Here is an 18,306-nt window from a genome sequence, read left to right on the forward strand (position 1 = left end):
CTATCTCCCTATAGTGGAGGACCTATGCATGTAAGTAGATAGGTCTCTACTTTATGTACTTAATGAACACCGTCTACCGTGCCAAGCGCTCTCGTTACAGGTAGGTACTACAACTCGGGCCTCAGTGGCTGCACAAGCATTCAACGCACCAACATCAAATCACACAGGCCAACCAACTTGGCGCCGAAGTTGTGTCAGTATAAAGTAAAACCTAACCCAGGAACGAACCCTCAATCTCGGAGACTCAGCTGATCATCATATCTATCCTGCTGCTTTCACTTCCTTCCCCCCTTTGCTTCAACACAGGCACCCTCGCACTAGGCGTATAATACTGCTCAAAAAACACTTGCGATGGACGGCCAGTTAGACGGAACTTACGTGTCTCAGAGTCATTTTGGCCCGGGTGATGGTGCTGATATTGTCTTCTTCCTGAAGCGCAAAAGAATTGTAGTGTCCTTCTGCCCAAGTCGCCAGTCGTCCCAAGAAGAGGACCTCAAGTCAGACCAAATCGCACCTTGCCTAGAAGACTCATTGATACGACAGATTTCTGAACCTCTGAATGAAGAAACTTTCGAGAGCGATCATGCCTTGGACCAGGTTCTCGATACGGTACTTGATCTGGGTCAAGCTGTCTTCGATACGGTGGCCCCAACCAGGAGTGTTCTGGGCCGATCCTATGAAGAAACTCTCCACAGTATCATATACCCCCAGACATTTTATTTCCGCCTCTTGACTGCACAAGGCAGTCCCGCTATCATCCCCATTGACGCCAACGAGAGCTACAGCAACTTTGAGCCAGATTTCGAGTTCTATGAAGAAGACAATCTTGATATCGACGAAAGTCTTCCCAAGTACTCGACCACGCAAGTCTCTGTGGGTGAGATTCAAGTGAAAGGGAACACACGCCTGGTCGCCCAGGTCCTGGCAGATGGCAAAAAAATGCTGTGTAAAGTTCATGTGGGTAGATTCGTTCTAGAGGAAATGGAAAAAGAGATGGCGGACTTGTATGATCTACGACAGGCTTCAATACAAGGTCACACCTTGATACGTGTCCCACCCCTATTGGGTTATGTCAAACATCCCGAAGCAGGTTGCGTTATTGGGTTCGTACGTGAGTGGATCCCAGGCGTCCCTCTGAGAGACATACGCATTGCAACTACTCCGGAAAGCCAGAGACATAAGTGGGCATCGCAAATCGCAGATACAGTAAAGCAGTTGCACGACATTGAGGTAGTTTGGGGCGATGGAAAGCCAGATAATGTCATCATTGATGAGAATGACAATGCCTGGCTGATCGATTTTGGAGGTGGCTGGACACGGGGGTGGGTGCCGGAAGAATTAGTAGAAACGATTGAGGGAGATGACCATGCCGTGAAAAAGATTATGGAGTTCCTGAATGGTGACTATAAAACGTCCGAGACCGCTGAATAGCAAGCAGATCCTGCATCTTCTCAATATCACTAAGGGTGGCAAGAAACCGTCATCAGCCCCTTTATATAAATTAAATTACCAAATTCACCTTCTCTTGCATGTGCTCTTTTATTTTTACTATTTACCTTTAAGATTGAGGTAAAAACCATAGAGTAATCGAGACCTTTATTACTCAGCTGAGTATAGAGGCTAGGGGCAAAGGTACACAGGCCCGTAATAACTAGATATTGCTCACATTCTCGTTGTTCTACATCTTGACAGCTGCCCTGGGCATGGAAGATGCTTAACAGCCTAGTTGAAATACATGTAAGTTAATAATACAACTTAAATTTGTCTCCCACAACTCTACTTGTGTTCATTTCTTACCTTATTACACCATTGTTTGGTTCTAGTGTGATATGCATGTTACTTGTTACCCCTTGTGTGTAACAATGAGCACCTGTCAAGCGACGACAAGGTTCGTGATTATCTTTAAAACAGCAGAGCTTATCAGTGAAGACAGATTGGTCAACTAAAAGAAAAGCTCCGCTTATTATCCATTCACTGTAGGGCTAGACATAGGTGAAAATTCTTTCTGCCACACTTCAGTCCTCTTTCTCTCCCCTTCCTTTATCCAATCCACCCGCACAAGGAGCAACATACCAAAAGTACCATTTCTCCCTCAGTGTCAACTATGGCTAAAAACATCCACCCGGCCAATGGCCGCCGAACTAGGTCTGTCACTGCAGGCGGACTTGTTTTTTTCTCTCTAGCAGGTAAGATAATAGCTTGTTGCTGATCAATCTCCCATCACAGACTCTCCCCATTCTCAGTCCACATAATTCAGCAGATCATTCTTTGATCTTGAAGCAAGCATCAGTATGGCTCTCATGGAAGCCCAACTACATTTCTCAAGCTCACAAGAGACTCATCTAAATACCCATCTCTGCCTATTCCAAATCTTATTCTATGCAGAATTGGGTTTACTCCTTCATCTTTTCTACTATCCTTCAGAATATCGCTACGAAAACCGGTCCTGCTGATACAAAGTCAAACATAGAGAATCCCAATCCTGTGCAACACTGTCAAGTGGACGGATGCAAGTTTACAAGCGGTAGTGCTCGAGGAATCATCGAGCACCAAAAGAACATGCACCTAGGAAAGGTGTGTTATTGGCGCCTCGAGAATGGAAGATACTGTGGCCACGAAGCGGAGAGCCACGGCGAGCTTTATCAGCACTTCAACAGCATTCACTTGGCTACAAATGGCCAGCAAGGACCACCATTCCAATGTCAATGGCCGGGGAGTCTAGCAATGACTATACCCAACGGCCCATCTATTCCTGCGGAACCCCCATGCACGCAAATGCTGCAGAAGAAGGGTAGTGCCGATAGACACGCTCGTGAGCATCAGCACAAGATCTGGAAGAAGGTGGAGGAGCTTTCCGCTGCGATGAAAAAAGAAGAGGATGAATAATGGCATACTATGGGAATGGGGGATCGCTACACATGGAAGAGGACGGAGCCTAGATTCTTCTGTATTACGTCGAATGCGGCCGTATATTGTATGCGCAAATCGCCTTTAGACTAGGCAGTTAAAAGACAAATTCAGATATTTCACCTTCAATACAGTATGAAATCCTAACACCTAAGACAACTTAGGAGAATAGCTTCCACCCGCCAGGAACACCTTCCTGGAACAGCCCGTCTGGGTCGAACTTACGACTTGCACTGCGTAACTTCTCAACGTTTGCGGCACCATATGAACCGATCGGGTCCTGGAAAGGCGCCGCATAATTGAGGTATTTGAAAGGGACCAATGTCCCCTTCTGCGCAGCGTCACCGTCGATTTCGTTCAGCGCATCTCTCAATGTATTCATGATCTTCTCATCATCCTCTCTATTCTCCCAATAAGTAAGGAACAGAATGCTCACAAGCGAACCGAGTTCCGGTTCAAGGCCGAGCACATTACCGCCTTCGGTGGTGGATCGCTGGAGTAGGCTCAAAGGGTATGGCTGCAGTGTGAGGGAGAGTAGAATGTCCTTGCATGACTTGAGCGGTTCAATGGCTGCCGAGAAGATATGCGTTGCTGCTTGTAAGGTTGCGATGTCCGCTTTGACGGTAGTGTTCATGTAGACAGACCTTGCATCACGATCAGTCGCTGTGGTATATTAACTTTGACAGACAATAATCTCGCTGATCGTACCTTTTTGGAGATGGTCTATCGCCAGACTGCTCTCTGGCCGCTTCTGCCAGGGTATGCATGCGTAGAGAATTCATTTGGTCTATTTGTGGCTGGATATCCATGAACGGTTTCAACACAGGGGACTTGTCAATTCCCTGGGTGCAGTAGACCTCTGCACTCTCAGTTAGAACACTTCCTTATGATTGATTTGTGATGAAATAGTATCAACACCGCTTAATATGAGTTCAAATCAATTTCATGAAGTTGAGAGAAACCAGTGGGGTTGCAACGCACGATTTAGACACACTAGCTGTGGGCCAAACATGCCTGAGTAACCAATACTCAGCATCAAATGGGTATCCTTGGATGCATCTGGCTTTTGCAGTTCATGCACAAGCGCTTCCAGCTGTTTTGGGAAACTGTCGCCAAAATAATAGATACTGCCACCATACACCGGGCCTTGTTTAAAGGTCCGAAAGTCGAACCGCGTCACGATACCTAGGTTATTGCCGCCACCACGCAGGGCAACCCAGAGGTCCGAATTCTCGTGCGCATTCGCGTTGACTATAGCTCCAGATGCGAGAACAACTTCATAGTTTAGAACCTGAGTATATTGCAGCGAATTAGTATAGTCCCAAAGGAACGGATTCATCCCAAAATGTGACGTTAGATGATCAGGTCGCAGGTGGACTGGCGTACACTGTCTGAGATGAAGCCTTCACGCGACGAAACAAATGATAGGCCACCTATCCCAGAAAATCAGTACCCGTTTTAAACTGAGAGAGGTGCCGTGACATATTACCTGCTAGGGCGAGACCTCCAATGCCTGACCGGGACGATCGTCCTCCAGAGAAGCTGAGGCCGATTTCCCCAAGTTTATCATAGACTGGCCCCCAGCTCTCACCAGCAGCAACTTGTACTACCCCATCCCCGACACTGATTCCCTTCATCTTTTGTAGGGACACGGTGATGCCATCCTGTATGTTCGAGCAGCCTGGGGCGGGCTGTTGACCACCCCCAACAATTGCAAAGGGTGCTTTCCCACTCAGTGCAAATGGCTTAATTGTTTTAACAAAGATCGAGACATCATCTGCGGTCGCAGGTTGGAATACCCAAGATGGATCGATGTCAGAACAAAGACCAGATTGATAGACTTGCTTGAACTCGTCGTACTCTTTCGAGCCACGCTCTGCAAAGTGAGTCGCTGGCAGGACGCGCTGGAGCGCCTGGACGGCCTGCGCTACATCCATAGCTTCACCACAGCTCAGATGTCTAAAGTCTTTTTGAGATGTAGAAAAACTATTATTAGGGGAAAAGAGAAGGGACACTTTAACGAGTAAAAATGCACCACCCCAAAGCGAAAGGGACCGCCACCTCCGTCTGGCTTGTTGGTTGTAAGTAGGCAAGTAACAAGCTGCAGGGCTGATTGCGTCACATAACAAAGACCGAATATGTGATTACTATGTATATGCAAAGTGACTAGCTTGCTTGGCAGTGCTGACCCCATTTTCAAGACTGGAAATAAATAAGTCCGAAAGTTGTTAAATCCGAAGCCGATATGGGTGATTGTAGACTCTACCCAACTACTCCTTTCAAAAGAAACTTCAAAGGGTCACTTGATCCATGGCAGGTGAGACTATCTAACATCAGCAGAACCATGTGCTTATATTCTAGCGATAACGCACCTTTAAGGATATCCTGTAGCCTCGTGAATTATCAAATGTCCTGTGCACCATCCATCCAACTCATACGAACAATCCCGCCAAACTTCTCACTGACACGACTAATTGTTACACGGCCAAGACCCTTTAGGCCACGCCACAGCCAACTGTATCCTTGCGGAGAGTGAAGCTATAAGCGATTGGATATGTGAAGTCACAAGGTCAGATTGTTATATGCGAGGGAACCAACAGTTAAGGCAAAAACCCCCAACGGGTGAAGGAGTCCTGGATTGTATGAAGGCCAGAATGAGCATCAGGAACCCAGGGTTTCTCCCACTTCAAAGAAGGAAAGAAAACAAGGCGCTAGAGACCCCTAGTAAATTATGATTGAATATGACTAAGTTCCAAGCCCTCTACAAGAGCCTTTGTCACACTAATCTACCCTACCAGTACTCCATCATCTTTGGCAGAAGTACCTCACGATTAAATCGCCAGAGTAAACTACTATGGTGGGTGTGGAATGCCGCTCCTGTGTAGAACATCGTGCCATCTAAACTACCTTGAAGAGCGTTTAATCGCTTGAAAAACCCACCCCTGATGTCTTCAGGGGAAACTTGCAAATGAAACGGCGCATGTGACTCGAATATAAGCCATTCTGGCTGTGTCACAGTTGCATTCTGAACATGCTGTATCGTCTGGATCTCTCGTTCAACATACGATTTGACCTGGTCGTCCAACATGGTGGGCATGTTGGCACCAAATTTGATCGACCAAACGTCGTCGATGATACCAACGGGGCTCAGAGCGTACAATGCGGGCAGGACTGGTATGTTAAACGGCGTGTTGGATGCTCCATTCAAGGACGTGAGTGTCTGGTTGAGTCCGACGTTTTTGACCAGACCCGTCCAATAGCCATTGGCAGATATGAAGCTGGAGAACACATCTTGTTCCTGTTCCGTGAGATCCCACCCAGCCAAATTGGAAAGTTCAGGTGGGATAGCAAGAATGATCTGGCTGCATGAGAGAAGCTTTAAGCCCTCATTGCGTGTGGATACCAATAGTTCTGCACGACTTGCATTGGTGGTAGAACTTTTTTGTCGCCTGCTAGACACCACGGTGGACTCAAGCATGACGTTGTCCGTGGAAATATAGTCTCCTGCTCTACTGTATATCTCTGAGTTATTTCCACGGGCATGGGTAAGATAGCCTTGGGTTAACGCGGTAATATCTCCTCTGTTGAAGTATTTAGCGGCATAGATTGTGGGTATATGAAGCAGATCGCCCATGCCTTGACTGATCTGATAAACAATTTGGAACGCAGCTGAAAGGTTGTACTTCTCAACAAAGGCCCCGTATGGCATGAATAGATCCTCTGGAACAGGATCTGGGAGATCATAACCATGTAAAATATAGTCATATGGTGATAGCGCATCCGACATTCTCCGAAAGGCCTCAGCCACTTCCTCGTCAGTGACGGTTGGACGGGTGATATTGGATCCATCCCGAAAATCTAGATAGGTACGCAATGTCGCAAACGTGAATGCAGGTTGCGATGTGTTTGCCGGTTGACCCGGTGTGTTCGTTGTAACTGCCGACAAGTTCAAGAGGGGCAAGTCCAGCTTCTTGAAGAAGTCGAACACAGCTTGAAGGGGCTGAAATATCACGACGCCGATGTCTACAAGGCCACCTGTCTCCGGATGCATGTAGGTATGTGTATCACCTCCAAGGCGGTTCCTTCGCTCAACGACGACGACGGTCTTGTTAAGGTCAACAAGTGAGACGGCAGCATGGACACCGCTTGCCCCTCCCCCTACGATACAAACATCGCGCTCGACAACCTCGCTCCACTGTCCCTCATTATTTTCGAAGACTCCCCATTGACCTCGATTGGTCGCATGGACCGACGCCAATAAACCGATCACAAACGTAAACAACATGTCAATGTTGAGGATGAATTGATGGCAGAAGGAGGAGCAAAAGAGTCATTAATGGGGAACGATTTGCAGCTGCACAGAGCCCTCTGGTCCAGAATATCAGCCTTTTTCCAGAGCCAAGTCCGAAATATATATTTGTGATACAATGAGATTGCATCCAACGCTTAGCTAGTTTAGTGCAATGTCCTCCTAAATGACATCTTCAGCTGGGGACAGTTAATACACAAGACCAACAATAAAAAATTGCAGGGGATTTGAAACAGTATATTTCTATCTTAATACATGATATCACATAGACCAACAGTTACACACAGCTCAAACGCAGGGTGAGTGGCTTTGTTTTTTTCTTCTTTGTAATCCTAGCCTCAAGGTAGAGCAGCGACTGCGATGTTGGCTTATCCCCGTACCAAACAGCACAGTTTTACTCCCCTTCCAGGGACGGGGCTGCATACAAGCACGTACAATGGCTTGGCGCTAATGCTGTTGGTTGTGTGCCACTTTAGGCAGAAGTACACAACAAAGACAGGTACAGGAATGTAACATTGATGTACTCTATTATTGTTCATAAATTCATTCACAAATACATGCACATTTTCGAGGTTATTACTAATCTTTTTTCGAACAGTGTCTTGGTCTCGCCTCATTCCCATCTCAAAATCGCCCTACATTTGCCGATGAACTTACGCTCATGGATGCCAAACCTCCACCAATTAACACCCGGACTGAACCGGACGCACTGGGGTCTCGGGAAGAGGAGAGGTCAACAGTTGGACACCCGCCGCAGTTCTGGCTCATCATTGTCGCTCTAAGTCTTCTTGTCTTTATCTCAGCAGTGGATGTGACAATTATCCCTCCAGCGTTGCCGAGAATCGTTGAAGAAATAGGTGGCTCTACGCAGTACGTTTGGATTGCTAACTCCTTTGTATTTGTTTCATCCGTTCTACAACCTCTCATCGGCCAGCTGTCTAACATTTTCGGGCGCAAATATCCTATTGTCGTGCCAATCATATTGTTCATCGTTGGTAGTGGTAGTGTAGGCGGTGCACAGAATGCGGGCACTCTCATCACTGGAAGAACAGTTTAGGGCGTTGGAGCTGGCAGTAAATATGTCTTGATCGACATGGGCATTCTGGGCTGGTGTTGCTGCTGGTCTTGGACCGGTCATTGATGGTCTTCTAGCCCAAAACAACAACTGGCGTTGGATTTTCTACCTTAACATCCCGATCTCTGTACTCCCTTTGATCACTATTATTGCTTTCATGAAGGTCAAGACTGGCGACAGTATCACTTATAGGGTGAAGAGACTAGATTATTTAGGGAACTTCATATTCATCCCAAGCTTATCTCGCTGCTCTTTGGACTGGTTACAGGGGGCATTGAACATCCTTGGTCCTCATGGCATGTTATTGTTCCCCTGGTCCTGGGTGTCGCGGGATGGGTGGGCTTTCACTCGAACTTAGCAAAGAGTTAAAGACGGAGTATGGCTTGAGTGATAATGTATCGGTGCAAACGGGGAAGACGAGGGAAATGGAAGGCCAATATAGAACTTGATTGGAGATTGGGTCTGTCTTTAGCTAGAAGAGCTTGCAATATTGGCTCACATTTGCCAAATTGCGACCACTCAGTCTCTATAGCGCTCTTGATAGAGCCGTAATTGATACAGTGTGCTTTAACCTGGGCGCTCTAGATTGCTAGTGATATATTTCTCATTTCACTCTAGATAAGGCGTGATTCTGTAACTCAGCAATGCTATTCTGCCATCTATGTAAACTTGCACGGTTGAGCTTTAATCAGTGTGTTTACTGCCCGATGAAGCAAAAGCACCAGCTGCACCGCTTATTCCTATCAATCAATGATTCTGAAGCTCTCATTGCTCAACGTCATTTATTACACATGCAGGACCCGGAATTTTGGGATTATGTCGTCAAATCGGAGTCTCTGGTACCGAGAACTTGAATATAAAGCACATTCGGCAACTCGATGTAACCTATGACTTATTTTCTTAGGGTCACTTGTCAAGTACTTGTCAAAACCTACCATGCCTTACGAGCAGCCTGTTTTCAACTGTTTCCTCTTCATTCACAAACTTTCTCTTCAGATGGCCTGCCCCAGGCAGTCAATCTTATCTCTATAAGCATAATTGGAAGCTTACTACGTAGCATAAATACTCTCCAGTGACTTCAGATACACTTCTTACGGATGTTAGGTCCTAGGAATCAGCAGGTTTACTTGCTAAAGTCTAGGCTAGAACATGTAGGGCTGTTGGCTCGAGCTGCACTACCTACTGGATGAGGTAGTAGCTGAAGTATTTTTGAGGAAAAGGGTGGCTAGAGGTGAAGTGCTTTGCATGAGGCGTAGTATGTATAACAAGGGCAGAGATACTGGGCTTGGAACTTGGAATTCACATTATAATGAACAACTAGGGCTGCATGAGTCCTTGACCAACCAATTCCTTCTTGGCTGTTGGTGGCTTGACTCGACTCTATATACAACTAGTCTGCTGGCCCAGACCGCCTAGGTCTTTGGGGTCTGTTTCAAGGCGCGAAGTCTGTATAACCTCACTTTCCAATATTGCCCTTTATTGCCTGCATGTCTCAGAGAGATCATGAACAGCCTGCAATGGCCTTTCGTACGGCCGAAGTGCAAGGCGAGCTGCATATTCAGCTGGCACAGCGCCTTGTGCGTGTGATGTATGCTTGGCACAATGTTAGACTACAACGTCGGGAAACCAATTGCTGTTCCAATCCCGCCTTTTCAGCCTCAACGCCATGTACATGATGCGGCGCAGGGTGGCAGAGTGGATAAAGCAACACAGCTATCGAGCTTCCCCGGGGAGGGTTGGCCGCCGATGACACCCCACTGCGTAAAGGACTTACAGGGCTGCATTGACGATGGAGTCTGATGACACTGTTGGTGACTAGGGAGGATTGTTCACCTGTAAAGCTCACTTGAATCGCCGTTAGTTGAGTCAATTCCCAGAAAAAGGTATATACTTGTTAGTTTTCTATGTCGGGAAGGCTTAGGAATGAAACCATGTACCCATAGCAATGCAACTCTGATGATACCACGTTGTAGCGATGAGCGGCGAACAGCCCTTTTTTCGAAATATTTGTTGGCTTGGCCATGCGCCGTTGTAGCCTAACGGACTGGCCTAAAATAAAGGAGTCTTCTATCTTCCCATATCAGGTCAGTCCTTCGCAACCAACAGTCTCATAACAGCTGCCTAGGCTGCCCATTAACACACCTTGCATACAACATCTGCATCAGTTGAGGCGCTACATGGCAATGATCTTTTATGAGAGAAGCAGGTTACAAGAAGAGGCCCATGATCTGCTCAAGGGCGCGTCCCTCGGCTATACTACTTAGGTGCTTTTTCTACACTACCTACCTACCGAAAGCGCTAAGAAGCAGTAGGTACCTACTGGTGCGCAGCACCATATTAGACATACAACCAACATTTGCCTATGCATGTAGGCAGATGAACACATGCTTGCAGGCTCACTGTCGTGTCTCTCCGGAGTATCTAACTGTAGTTCTTGTTTAGGTGGACATTAAGAGATGTTGAGTTAGCGATCACAACACCTAGCATGCACTGGATGAAACACAGTAGATCTACAGTACCTATGTACCGTCTTCTATTAGTGCTGTACTAGTCCGTAGTTGTCAGTATACTTTCACGAGAACTGGGCGAGTTTCTGGGCGTCTCTGTGGCGCAAATACAGGGGGCTTAGGAGAAGGCAAAACGAGCCTTTTCACAAGGGGCACATTCTTTCCTCAATCCCTAGGTACTTAGCTAATAGAGTCATTACGCAAAAAGGAAATCCTCCCAGCATATTGATTCGATGGTGGAGACATACGAATGATCGGCAACGGCGAGCACCCGCGCAGGCCTGTAGCCTGAGCTGGTGTGATGCTCCATTATCTCTATGGCGCAAGTGGTGTGAGACTGACCATCGTGCTTTTCCTTGGCAGTATCGTTGAGCCCCATGAGATTCAGCGCGACTGCTTAGCATCTTGGAGCTCACAATCATAGTTGAGTATGCTCTGCGCCATGATTACCTTCATCACCGCTGTTGCGTAGTATCCCCCAGGACTATCGGCTAGTTAGCTACACCATTCGTTTAAACTTGATGGGTTGACGTACTAAGCCATTCTCCCTGTCCCCCAGACGTGCCAAGTAGAGTCCACATCTGTCAATCGCGACGGTTTTGGCTGCTTGAAATTCAACTCGTCGGCAGCGCCTAGCTCATTCTCAAACGTGACGTTTGCGAAGCGGAACCCATGAAAAGTAACTGGCTCAGGGTAGTGCTCAGTCGATTGCATTATAGCACGGACTGGGGTATTATAGCTATATAGTTGTAATTTTATTCCTTACTCCACTATTTTTTTCTTTTTCAACAATTGTCTTAAGGGACTACCCTAGTACAGGCTTATTCGCCTGGTGACAATGTTGTGCTATCTGAAAGAGTAAAGGGCTGAAGCGCAGACCTCCGAGTGCTCACTATGCAAGGTTAGATGTGGTGTAGATATACGCCTTCGCTAGGTATTCAAGTATATATCTAATTATGACAAGATTGACTTACTGGACTTGACAGGCGTTAATGGAGCGGACTCTTTGATAAAGCTGTCAAGGAGTGGAAGTCCTCGTATTACGCAACCAGTTCTTGACGGAGCGGCTCCATATAGCTCGGATGAGGACAAAAGGTCGTGAACGGCAAATGTTATTGTCTCAAGATAGCGCCGGTTAGTTTTGTATATCCTTTATGAGTCTTAGATGTACTATCGGACTCTGCCAAAACTTACTGTAGCCATCGCATGTACAAAGCCAAACTAAATCGCCATTAGCTCGTGAACAATCCGTTTAGGAGTCCAAGGCTGTTGGCGTGGTGAAGTCTCCATTATCCACTGAATGCAATCGGCCTATAATGCCACATTAGTGCTTTTTCGTCGAGGGTGTCGATCTGGGGGAGATACAGGAGGTTGACCAGGATTTCTATCACATTGTACTCCCCCAGTGTTCGAGGCAGATTTCCAACAACGCCGGGGGAAACGGAGCATGGGTATATCATACAGTGTAAGAACAGTGCATCAGTTAAACGCCTGAAGCTGAAAGCGGAGGCATTAAACCTCTTTGAATAAATACAAGTCCCGTACGAAGTACATACAGCGTACGTACAGCTATTGTCGGACACCGTAGAGTGTTTCAAATCAGCGTACTCGCTCTTCACAATACGAAGTTAACCTTGTTTGCACAAATCCCATACAAGACCCGGGCCAGCTTTTCATTGTACACTACTGTTCATTCCTATATCTTCGTCATTCGCATTTGATCCATTCTCTCTCTTCTCGATGCCGTATTCTGTCTTCAACTCTGTTCGCAATTCCAGATTCTTTTCTAATGAAACAGCCAACATACTTACCAGGCTGATGCCGAGGCCAACCCACCAGATGATTCTCAAGCTTTTGGCGTACACCGCCATGACTTGAGATAGCACAGGCGGATCAAGTGTCGCCTTTTGGGCATGCACCTGGCTCGCAAAAGCGTATGCTTTACCACCGCTCAATTGTCCACGAAGTCCTTGATCCGAGATGAGGCGTAGATTTTGGTCAAAGGCAGCGTTGAATATGATACCAGAAATAGTCACCCCCCAAATATACCCAAAGTTTTTTATAAAGCTGAATGTAGCTGATGCGGAAGCAACATCGGACTCGGGCAAGCCCGCCATGATAGCAGGTAAAAGAACGGACAGAATCATACCGCAACCGGCACTGGCGATTAACTGGAAAAATACCCAGGCAACCTTCGTAGTGGAGCTGTTTAGTAGCGTAAAAAGACCGAAGGCAATGGAAGAAAAAGCGAACGCAACTGCGTGCAGTGGTCGGTATGCTCCAAATTTGGTTAACAGACTGCCCGCAACAACGGCGAAAACGAGAGACCCTAGGGCGAAAGGAAGGAAATATGTGCCTGATTCCAAGGTTGTGGTGGCAAGCACGGCTTGGAAATAGAAAGGAAGAAAGTATGAGGTCATTTGTAATATAACAGAGGACGTGAATGTGAGAAGGAATGCTGTCACAGATGTGCGGTTGCTAAAGAGTCGTGAAGGCACGCTAGGGTGAGAGGCGAAGTAATGCTGGTGAACATGAAACAGCGCCCATCCGACAACCCCCAACACGAGGGGTAGGATAACACGGAATGAAGACCATGGGAATCGCGTGCCGCCCATGATCAAGCCCAACAACAATGATATCAAGCTCGGTATGAATATGAGGGATCCAAAGTAGTCCAGACCCTTGGCTCCTGAGCGGAGAGTCTTGGTTGACCCATGCTCTCCCTTCTTTACCCTCATGAATAGTAAGAGCATAACCAGGGCCACGCCGCAGATGGGAATATTAATCCAGAAAACCCAGCGCCAGTTCGCTTGGGCTAAAGCGCCGCCAACAGGAGGACCTAGAGCGGCTGCAACCCCTGACCAAGAGAACATGAGACCTAAGTATTTCCCTCGCTCGCGCAGAGACACCAGGTCACAGCATACGATATCAATGAGGACATATATGCCTCCGGCACCCACGCCTTGGATGGTGCGCCCGGCGATCAGTAAGCCTACATTGTACGCACCGCCAGCGAGACCGCTCCCGATAAGGAAGAGCGTGGTGGCTGCAATGATGGGAACTCGCCGGCCGAAAGCGTCAGCGGCCTGGCCACATAAAGGTTGTAGAACAGCAGAGGCGACTATGAATGAGTTCGCAATCCACACGAACTCTTCACCACCCCCAACCTCAGCTGTGATTTTGGGGAGGGCAGTGGTAATGATGGAAACATCCAAAGCTGATATGAAAGAGAGGAGACACAGAGAAGCAAAGATGCCCCAGAACCGAAAATCTTTTACGGGTTGTACAGCAGTGCTAGGTAAATTATCGTCCGTAGCTGTTTGATGAGAGATTCCGTCGGGTTGCGTGGCCATCTTGTCTTGAGCTCTTGGTCTACTGTAGATGATGATCGGGGCACTTGAAAATCGGTGGTGTGAGGGGGTAATGAGAAGAAATGTGGACTGAATTCCCCCAGGAACAAGTGGGAGAGGGAAGAGACAACTAAAAAGGCTCAGTCACGGTGGCTGGCGTTAGGCACCTACATGTTATGTTATGTTTAATTACAAGTTTACCGAACGGGAACTTTGTAAGACATTCTGTTGGGACGTAGGCTTGCAGTCAGCATTGGGTTGGAGGATAATTAGCTGGCGGATACTTTGGCAATATGCATAGTGAGTGGTGCCATGTTGTATCACAGCACATTTGGAGTTCTCGTTGGGACTCCACTTTCGTCCATCCCTCGGGCCACCTAAAGGAGGGTTAGGATCTTTCAATTTTAAAAGTACTTTTTATACAATAAAAATTAATTAATTATTTATAATTTAAAGGCCTTAGCTCTTTAGGGAGAGCCCAATGGATGAATTACTACCAGTACAGGCACTGCAGCACCACCTATTGCCTAACAGGGGAAACTACTTTGCTACCCCCCTAAGCTGACAAGCATTTGTAGCATTCTCACTCCTTGTGAAGCCCATGATTCATTGCTCGTGCCACATTCGAGATTAAGAGCTCAAGTCAGCTGTGTTGGAGACTCTCAGGGATTGAGCAGACCTGGTATATTCAGCCCGCGCTAATCTATCTAGATTACACCATCGATTCTGACAGGAAAAGGAGGTAAGTTTGAATCTGCCCACGCATGATATTACATTGCTCAATGGAAAGAGACCAAACCAGCAGAGGGATGCCGTTCCTAGCTCAGAAATAGCCAATCCATCGTAATTGCGTCCACTATAAGCCTTCCTTTACACAAATGCTGGAACCCTCCTCACATTAATGGTTGCGTCTGACGGGTAGTTCAACCACAGTATCTTCGCAGGTTGGGGCCTAGTTTTGAAATGCTGGAGTTCGTAATTCAGTAGAAAGTAAGCTACAAACAGCTTCATCTCGATCAGAGCAAAGAATCGGCCAGGACAAGCATGTCGACCTACACCAAAGCCGAAGAAAGTGTTGTCAAGAGTTGCGGCTTGTGTTTGCTTACCCTCCTGACTAAGATGTCGAGTCGTTTGGCTCTCTGCAGATTCAATGTCAGGCGTAAAACTCTCCTGAATCCTTCGCACTTCGTCTGGCTGGGCAAATCGGAACGGATGGTAAGATTTGGCATCAGGATAGATGGCTTCGTCAAGGTGGATAGGTTGGATAGGAATCCCTATGTCAACTCCTGGAGGTATTGGATCTTGGCAATTTTCAAGCATAACGCCGTTTGGATGAACCACCTAGGCCATGGTAAGACTTCGCGTATTTTCGGATTGCCTACGCTATTTGAGTCATTGAGAACCGACCTTTCTGGGTAGCATGATTGTTCCAACGGTGGAGATTCTCATGGATTCTCTTATGGCAGAATCTACAAGTTTCAGACTACTCACAGCATCCCGCGTCCAAACTCCATTTGCTTTTCTCAGCGCGGCTGCGCACTCTTTGCGCAAGGTTTCAACGTAACCAAGAGAAGGATCGGTACTCATGAGATCCAAGATCAAGTTTTGCAGCGTGAAACTTGATGTGTGTAATGACACATCATTAATCGGAACTATGCGATGACACACTCTTTTAGGGTCAAGTTGGGCAGCTGGATTTTGACTAGAATAACATTCCTCGATGATCCACTGTAGACCGTCGTTCTATGAGCGCCAGTTAGTCATCTATCGATTATTGAATCACCAGGAATGATGACTTTACAGGGGGTGTCCAGTCGTAGGCACTATCGGCTTTTGACTGGGCAGTTTTTTGAAGTCTATCCTTGACAAATGGTAGGCAGATCTTCAGAGCTCTCTTCAACTGATATTTGCACATTGCTGCAGCTATACCACCAGATAGACTCTTTAGTGGCCAAGGAGTGCAGCTAATCAGTAATGCACCGGAGAAGACACTCATAGCATGATCTCTGAGGGAGTCAAGAAATACGGGATCGCGACCTGATTTTCAACATGTAAGAATGGACCAAGTCGATTGAATATAGTGTATTAGGAAACCTACATAGTGGCTGCCCACAAAAGGCACCGTTTGCGGCACCCGCGACAATGCGAAGGCAGGTATCCCAAATCTTCACCCCTCTCCAGTCTGGATCAGTCCCCCACATTCGATTGAAACCAAAATCAATCTCATCTGCTATAGCCTCGGTGATGTTCGTGAGGTTGCGATTCAGCTGATTACGTACCACATGGACATGAAGCCTCTCTTTCGAGACGACTTTATCCCACACAGTCCATTTTATCTGGAGTGTCTGGTCTTGTGTGTCGTCCACGTCTAAGATAGTCTCAGGAAGACTGTAAACCTTTGCAATCTGTCGTGGAGGTACGATGACCTGTGGACCACGATCCAAGCTCGGAATAGTGAAAGGCGTGTTCTGTGTCGAGTACTAGATGTAGATTATAAGTATTTTAATTCTCCCTGAGATATATTCCAAGGCGATTGGCAAAACGGGGCTGCGGGTTCTCGAGTGAAGTAAACTCATACCTGCTCATACCCTTCAAACACCCAGACTTGAGTTTGCGTAAGTGAGCGCAGCGTTGCTCGCAACCAAGCGAACCGTTGCGAACGTATGACTCCAACAACGGGCTGTGACATCCAAAACCGGGCTGTTTTGGTTCCAGGGTATAACCAGGAAAGTAAGGCGGCCACAAGGGCCAAAGCTAACAGAATCATATAAGTTAAGATGAACATATTGCTGTTGCATTCAATTCACAAAATAAAAAGTTTGAGACTACAACTCTTCCTTTCCTTGAAGGGAAAAAAGGAGGGGGGAACAAACCTCTCTCGTCCTTTTCGTGTTCCCCTGTCAATGTCAGTGCTTATGCTGGGGTAGTTAAGCCGCATGATAACACACGCAATGTTGTATTGCGTTGCTGTGGGTAGAATAGTCGGCGAAAACAAGCGGCTTCTCGCTAGGAACTTTAGGGTGTAGTGTACCTATTTCCATTTTCTGGTCGCTTTAGAACCAACAGAAAGTTACAACTCACGAACAACTTGGGGCTAGGGTGCTCGCATGATCTCCCACTACGTGTACCGATCACAAGCCCAAGTATCCTACCAAATGCCACAGGCTACCTAGATAGCCACTGCGCGTAGTTGGCTGAGTTTAAGAGCGCTACCACTCGCTATGCATCACAATCACCTTCCCAAAGCAGCATCAGCTTGCGAAGGTGAAACGCAAACCGCACTAGGGAGGAATCGTGGTGCAGTTGCACCGGACAATGAAGGACTCGCATGTTCAACTTGGTACAGGCCCGTCGTGATGATTGTTGGTTTGATGCGGCTCAAAAGGCGGAGTCATACTCCCTACCAAGTACCTAGGTAGATAGTATCTATATGTACTATGTACATACATAGTTACGCATAGGCGCAGCCTACAGATACCTACAGTATCTACTTACGTACTATGTAGTAATACTCGTTCGAGACCGTGGCGCTGAGACAATATGCGGCTATCTACTTACATAATGTACCGTCCCGAACCATTATGAAAGTACATGCCGGTACTCATCGAGCTACAGGTACAGGCAAGGGTTTGTAACAGGGGATAAGTATCTGTGAATATACAGTACCTTTCGTGCCGGAGCTTTAAGTGGCAAGACGTTTTTTAAGACCGATCAACAATCAATTTTCCCAGTAAATTCTATGAAAGCCTTACGGATTAGCAGTTACTTCGACCTAACAATTACCATCGTCGTAACATTACATTGAGATTATATTCACAACGCGCCGTTGGTATGTAACGTAGACTTTACCTGATTAAGCACAATTTTCCGGAAATTCCATTCGGGAAACTGTTTTTTATTTAATACGAGGGCTGAAAATAATGGAAAATTGCCCTTAATCAGGTAAAGTCTACGTTATACGCTAACGGCGCATTGTGAATATAATCTCAGTGTATGCGGTACAACATCCTTTGACTGTTATTTCCGATACAACTACCTACATATGTAGGTAGTAAGACCTCGTTAGGTACGTGTCTGGTACGTGCATACGTAGCTAAGCCGGACCTACACTACGTTCGGCTTTGCGGCAAGCGCGTCTCAGCGTAAATATATACAATT

The 18,306-nt window shown here is 46.8% G+C and overlaps 8 protein-coding genes across 8 annotated transcripts; 3 read left to right on the plus strand and 5 right to left on the minus strand.

Moving 5' to 3' along the window:
- The first annotated feature begins 57 nt into the window (after window positions 1–57).
- On the plus strand, window positions 58–1,525 carry F5B22DRAFT_631660 (uncharacterized protein). Its single transcript, XM_047976635.1, has one exon. The coding sequence runs from the start codon at window positions 352–354 to the stop codon at window positions 1,429–1,431; it is 1,080 nt and encodes a 359-aa protein (XP_047824746.1). The 5' UTR covers window positions 58–351; the 3' UTR covers window positions 1,432–1,525.
- Window positions 1,526–2,379: 854 nt separating this feature from the next.
- Window positions 2,380–2,886, plus strand: F5B22DRAFT_652662 (uncharacterized protein; the record flags this gene model as incomplete). Its single annotated transcript, XM_047979642.1, has 1 exon — window positions 2,380–2,886. The coding sequence occupies one exon, from the start codon at window positions 2,380–2,382 to the stop codon at window positions 2,884–2,886; it is 507 nt and encodes a 168-aa protein (XP_047824747.1).
- Window positions 2,887–3,031: 145 nt separating this feature from the next.
- On the minus strand, window positions 3,032–4,844 carry F5B22DRAFT_653566 (uncharacterized protein; the record flags this gene model as incomplete). Its single annotated transcript, XM_047979729.1, has 6 exons — window positions 3,032–3,551; window positions 3,616–3,766; window positions 3,889–4,198; window positions 4,294–4,340; window positions 4,397–4,544; window positions 4,707–4,844. 6 exons carry the CDS (start codon window positions 4,842–4,844, stop codon window positions 3,068–3,070), a joined length of 1,278 nt encoding a protein of 425 aa, XP_047824748.1. The 3' UTR covers window positions 3,032–3,067.
- Window positions 4,845–5,424: 580 nt separating this feature from the next.
- F5B22DRAFT_43572 (FAD/NAD(P)-binding domain-containing protein) lies at window positions 5,425–7,384 on the minus strand. The gene has a single exon (XM_047971794.1). The coding sequence runs from the start codon at window positions 7,190–7,192 to the stop codon at window positions 5,699–5,701; it is 1,494 nt and encodes a 497-aa protein (XP_047824749.1). The 5' UTR covers window positions 7,193–7,384; the 3' UTR covers window positions 5,425–5,698.
- Window positions 7,385–7,675: 291 nt separating this feature from the next.
- On the plus strand, window positions 7,676–8,862 carry F5B22DRAFT_631665 (major facilitator superfamily domain-containing protein). The gene has a single exon (XM_047976636.1). The coding sequence runs from the start codon at window positions 7,878–7,880 to the stop codon at window positions 8,271–8,273; it is 396 nt and encodes a 131-aa protein (XP_047824750.1). The 5' UTR covers window positions 7,676–7,877; the 3' UTR covers window positions 8,274–8,862.
- Window positions 8,863–10,957: 2,095 nt separating this feature from the next.
- Window positions 10,958–11,687, minus strand: F5B22DRAFT_43586 (uncharacterized protein). The gene is made up of 2 exons (XM_047971798.1): window positions 11,334–11,687; window positions 10,958–11,282 (listed from the first exon to the last, which is right to left on the minus strand). The coding sequence occupies exons 1-2, from the start codon at window positions 11,510–11,512 to the stop codon at window positions 11,183–11,185; spliced, it is 279 nt and encodes a 92-aa protein (XP_047824751.1). The 5' UTR covers window positions 11,513–11,687; the 3' UTR covers window positions 10,958–11,182.
- A 153-nt stretch (window positions 11,688–11,840) lies between these two features.
- Window positions 11,841–14,240, minus strand: F5B22DRAFT_43623 (major facilitator superfamily domain-containing protein). The gene is made up of 3 exons (XM_047971805.1): window positions 12,261–14,240; window positions 11,993–12,109; window positions 11,841–11,917 (listed from the first exon to the last, which is right to left on the minus strand). The coding sequence occupies exon 1, from the start codon at window positions 14,149–14,151 to the stop codon at window positions 12,472–12,474; it is 1,680 nt and encodes a 559-aa protein (XP_047824752.1). The 5' UTR covers window positions 14,152–14,240; the 3' UTR covers window positions 11,841–11,917; window positions 11,993–12,109; window positions 12,261–12,471.
- A 778-nt stretch (window positions 14,241–15,018) lies between these two features.
- On the minus strand, window positions 15,019–16,933 carry F5B22DRAFT_652668 (ent-kaurene oxidase; the record flags this gene model as incomplete). The annotated part of the gene is made up of 5 exons (XM_047979643.1): window positions 15,019–15,489; window positions 15,556–15,891; window positions 15,950–16,185; window positions 16,247–16,628; window positions 16,727–16,933. The coding sequence occupies 5 exons, from the start codon at window positions 16,931–16,933 to the stop codon at window positions 15,019–15,021; spliced, it is 1,632 nt and encodes a 543-aa protein (XP_047824753.1).
- Between the last annotated feature and the right edge of the window lie 1,373 nt (window positions 16,934–18,306).

Source organism: Xylaria bambusicola (assembly GCF_022495145.1).
Source record: "Xylaria bambusicola strain CBS 139988 unplaced genomic scaffold F5B22scaffold_103, whole genome shotgun sequence".
Lineage (NCBI taxonomy): Eukaryota > Fungi > Ascomycota > Sordariomycetes > Xylariales > Xylariaceae > Xylaria > Xylaria bambusicola.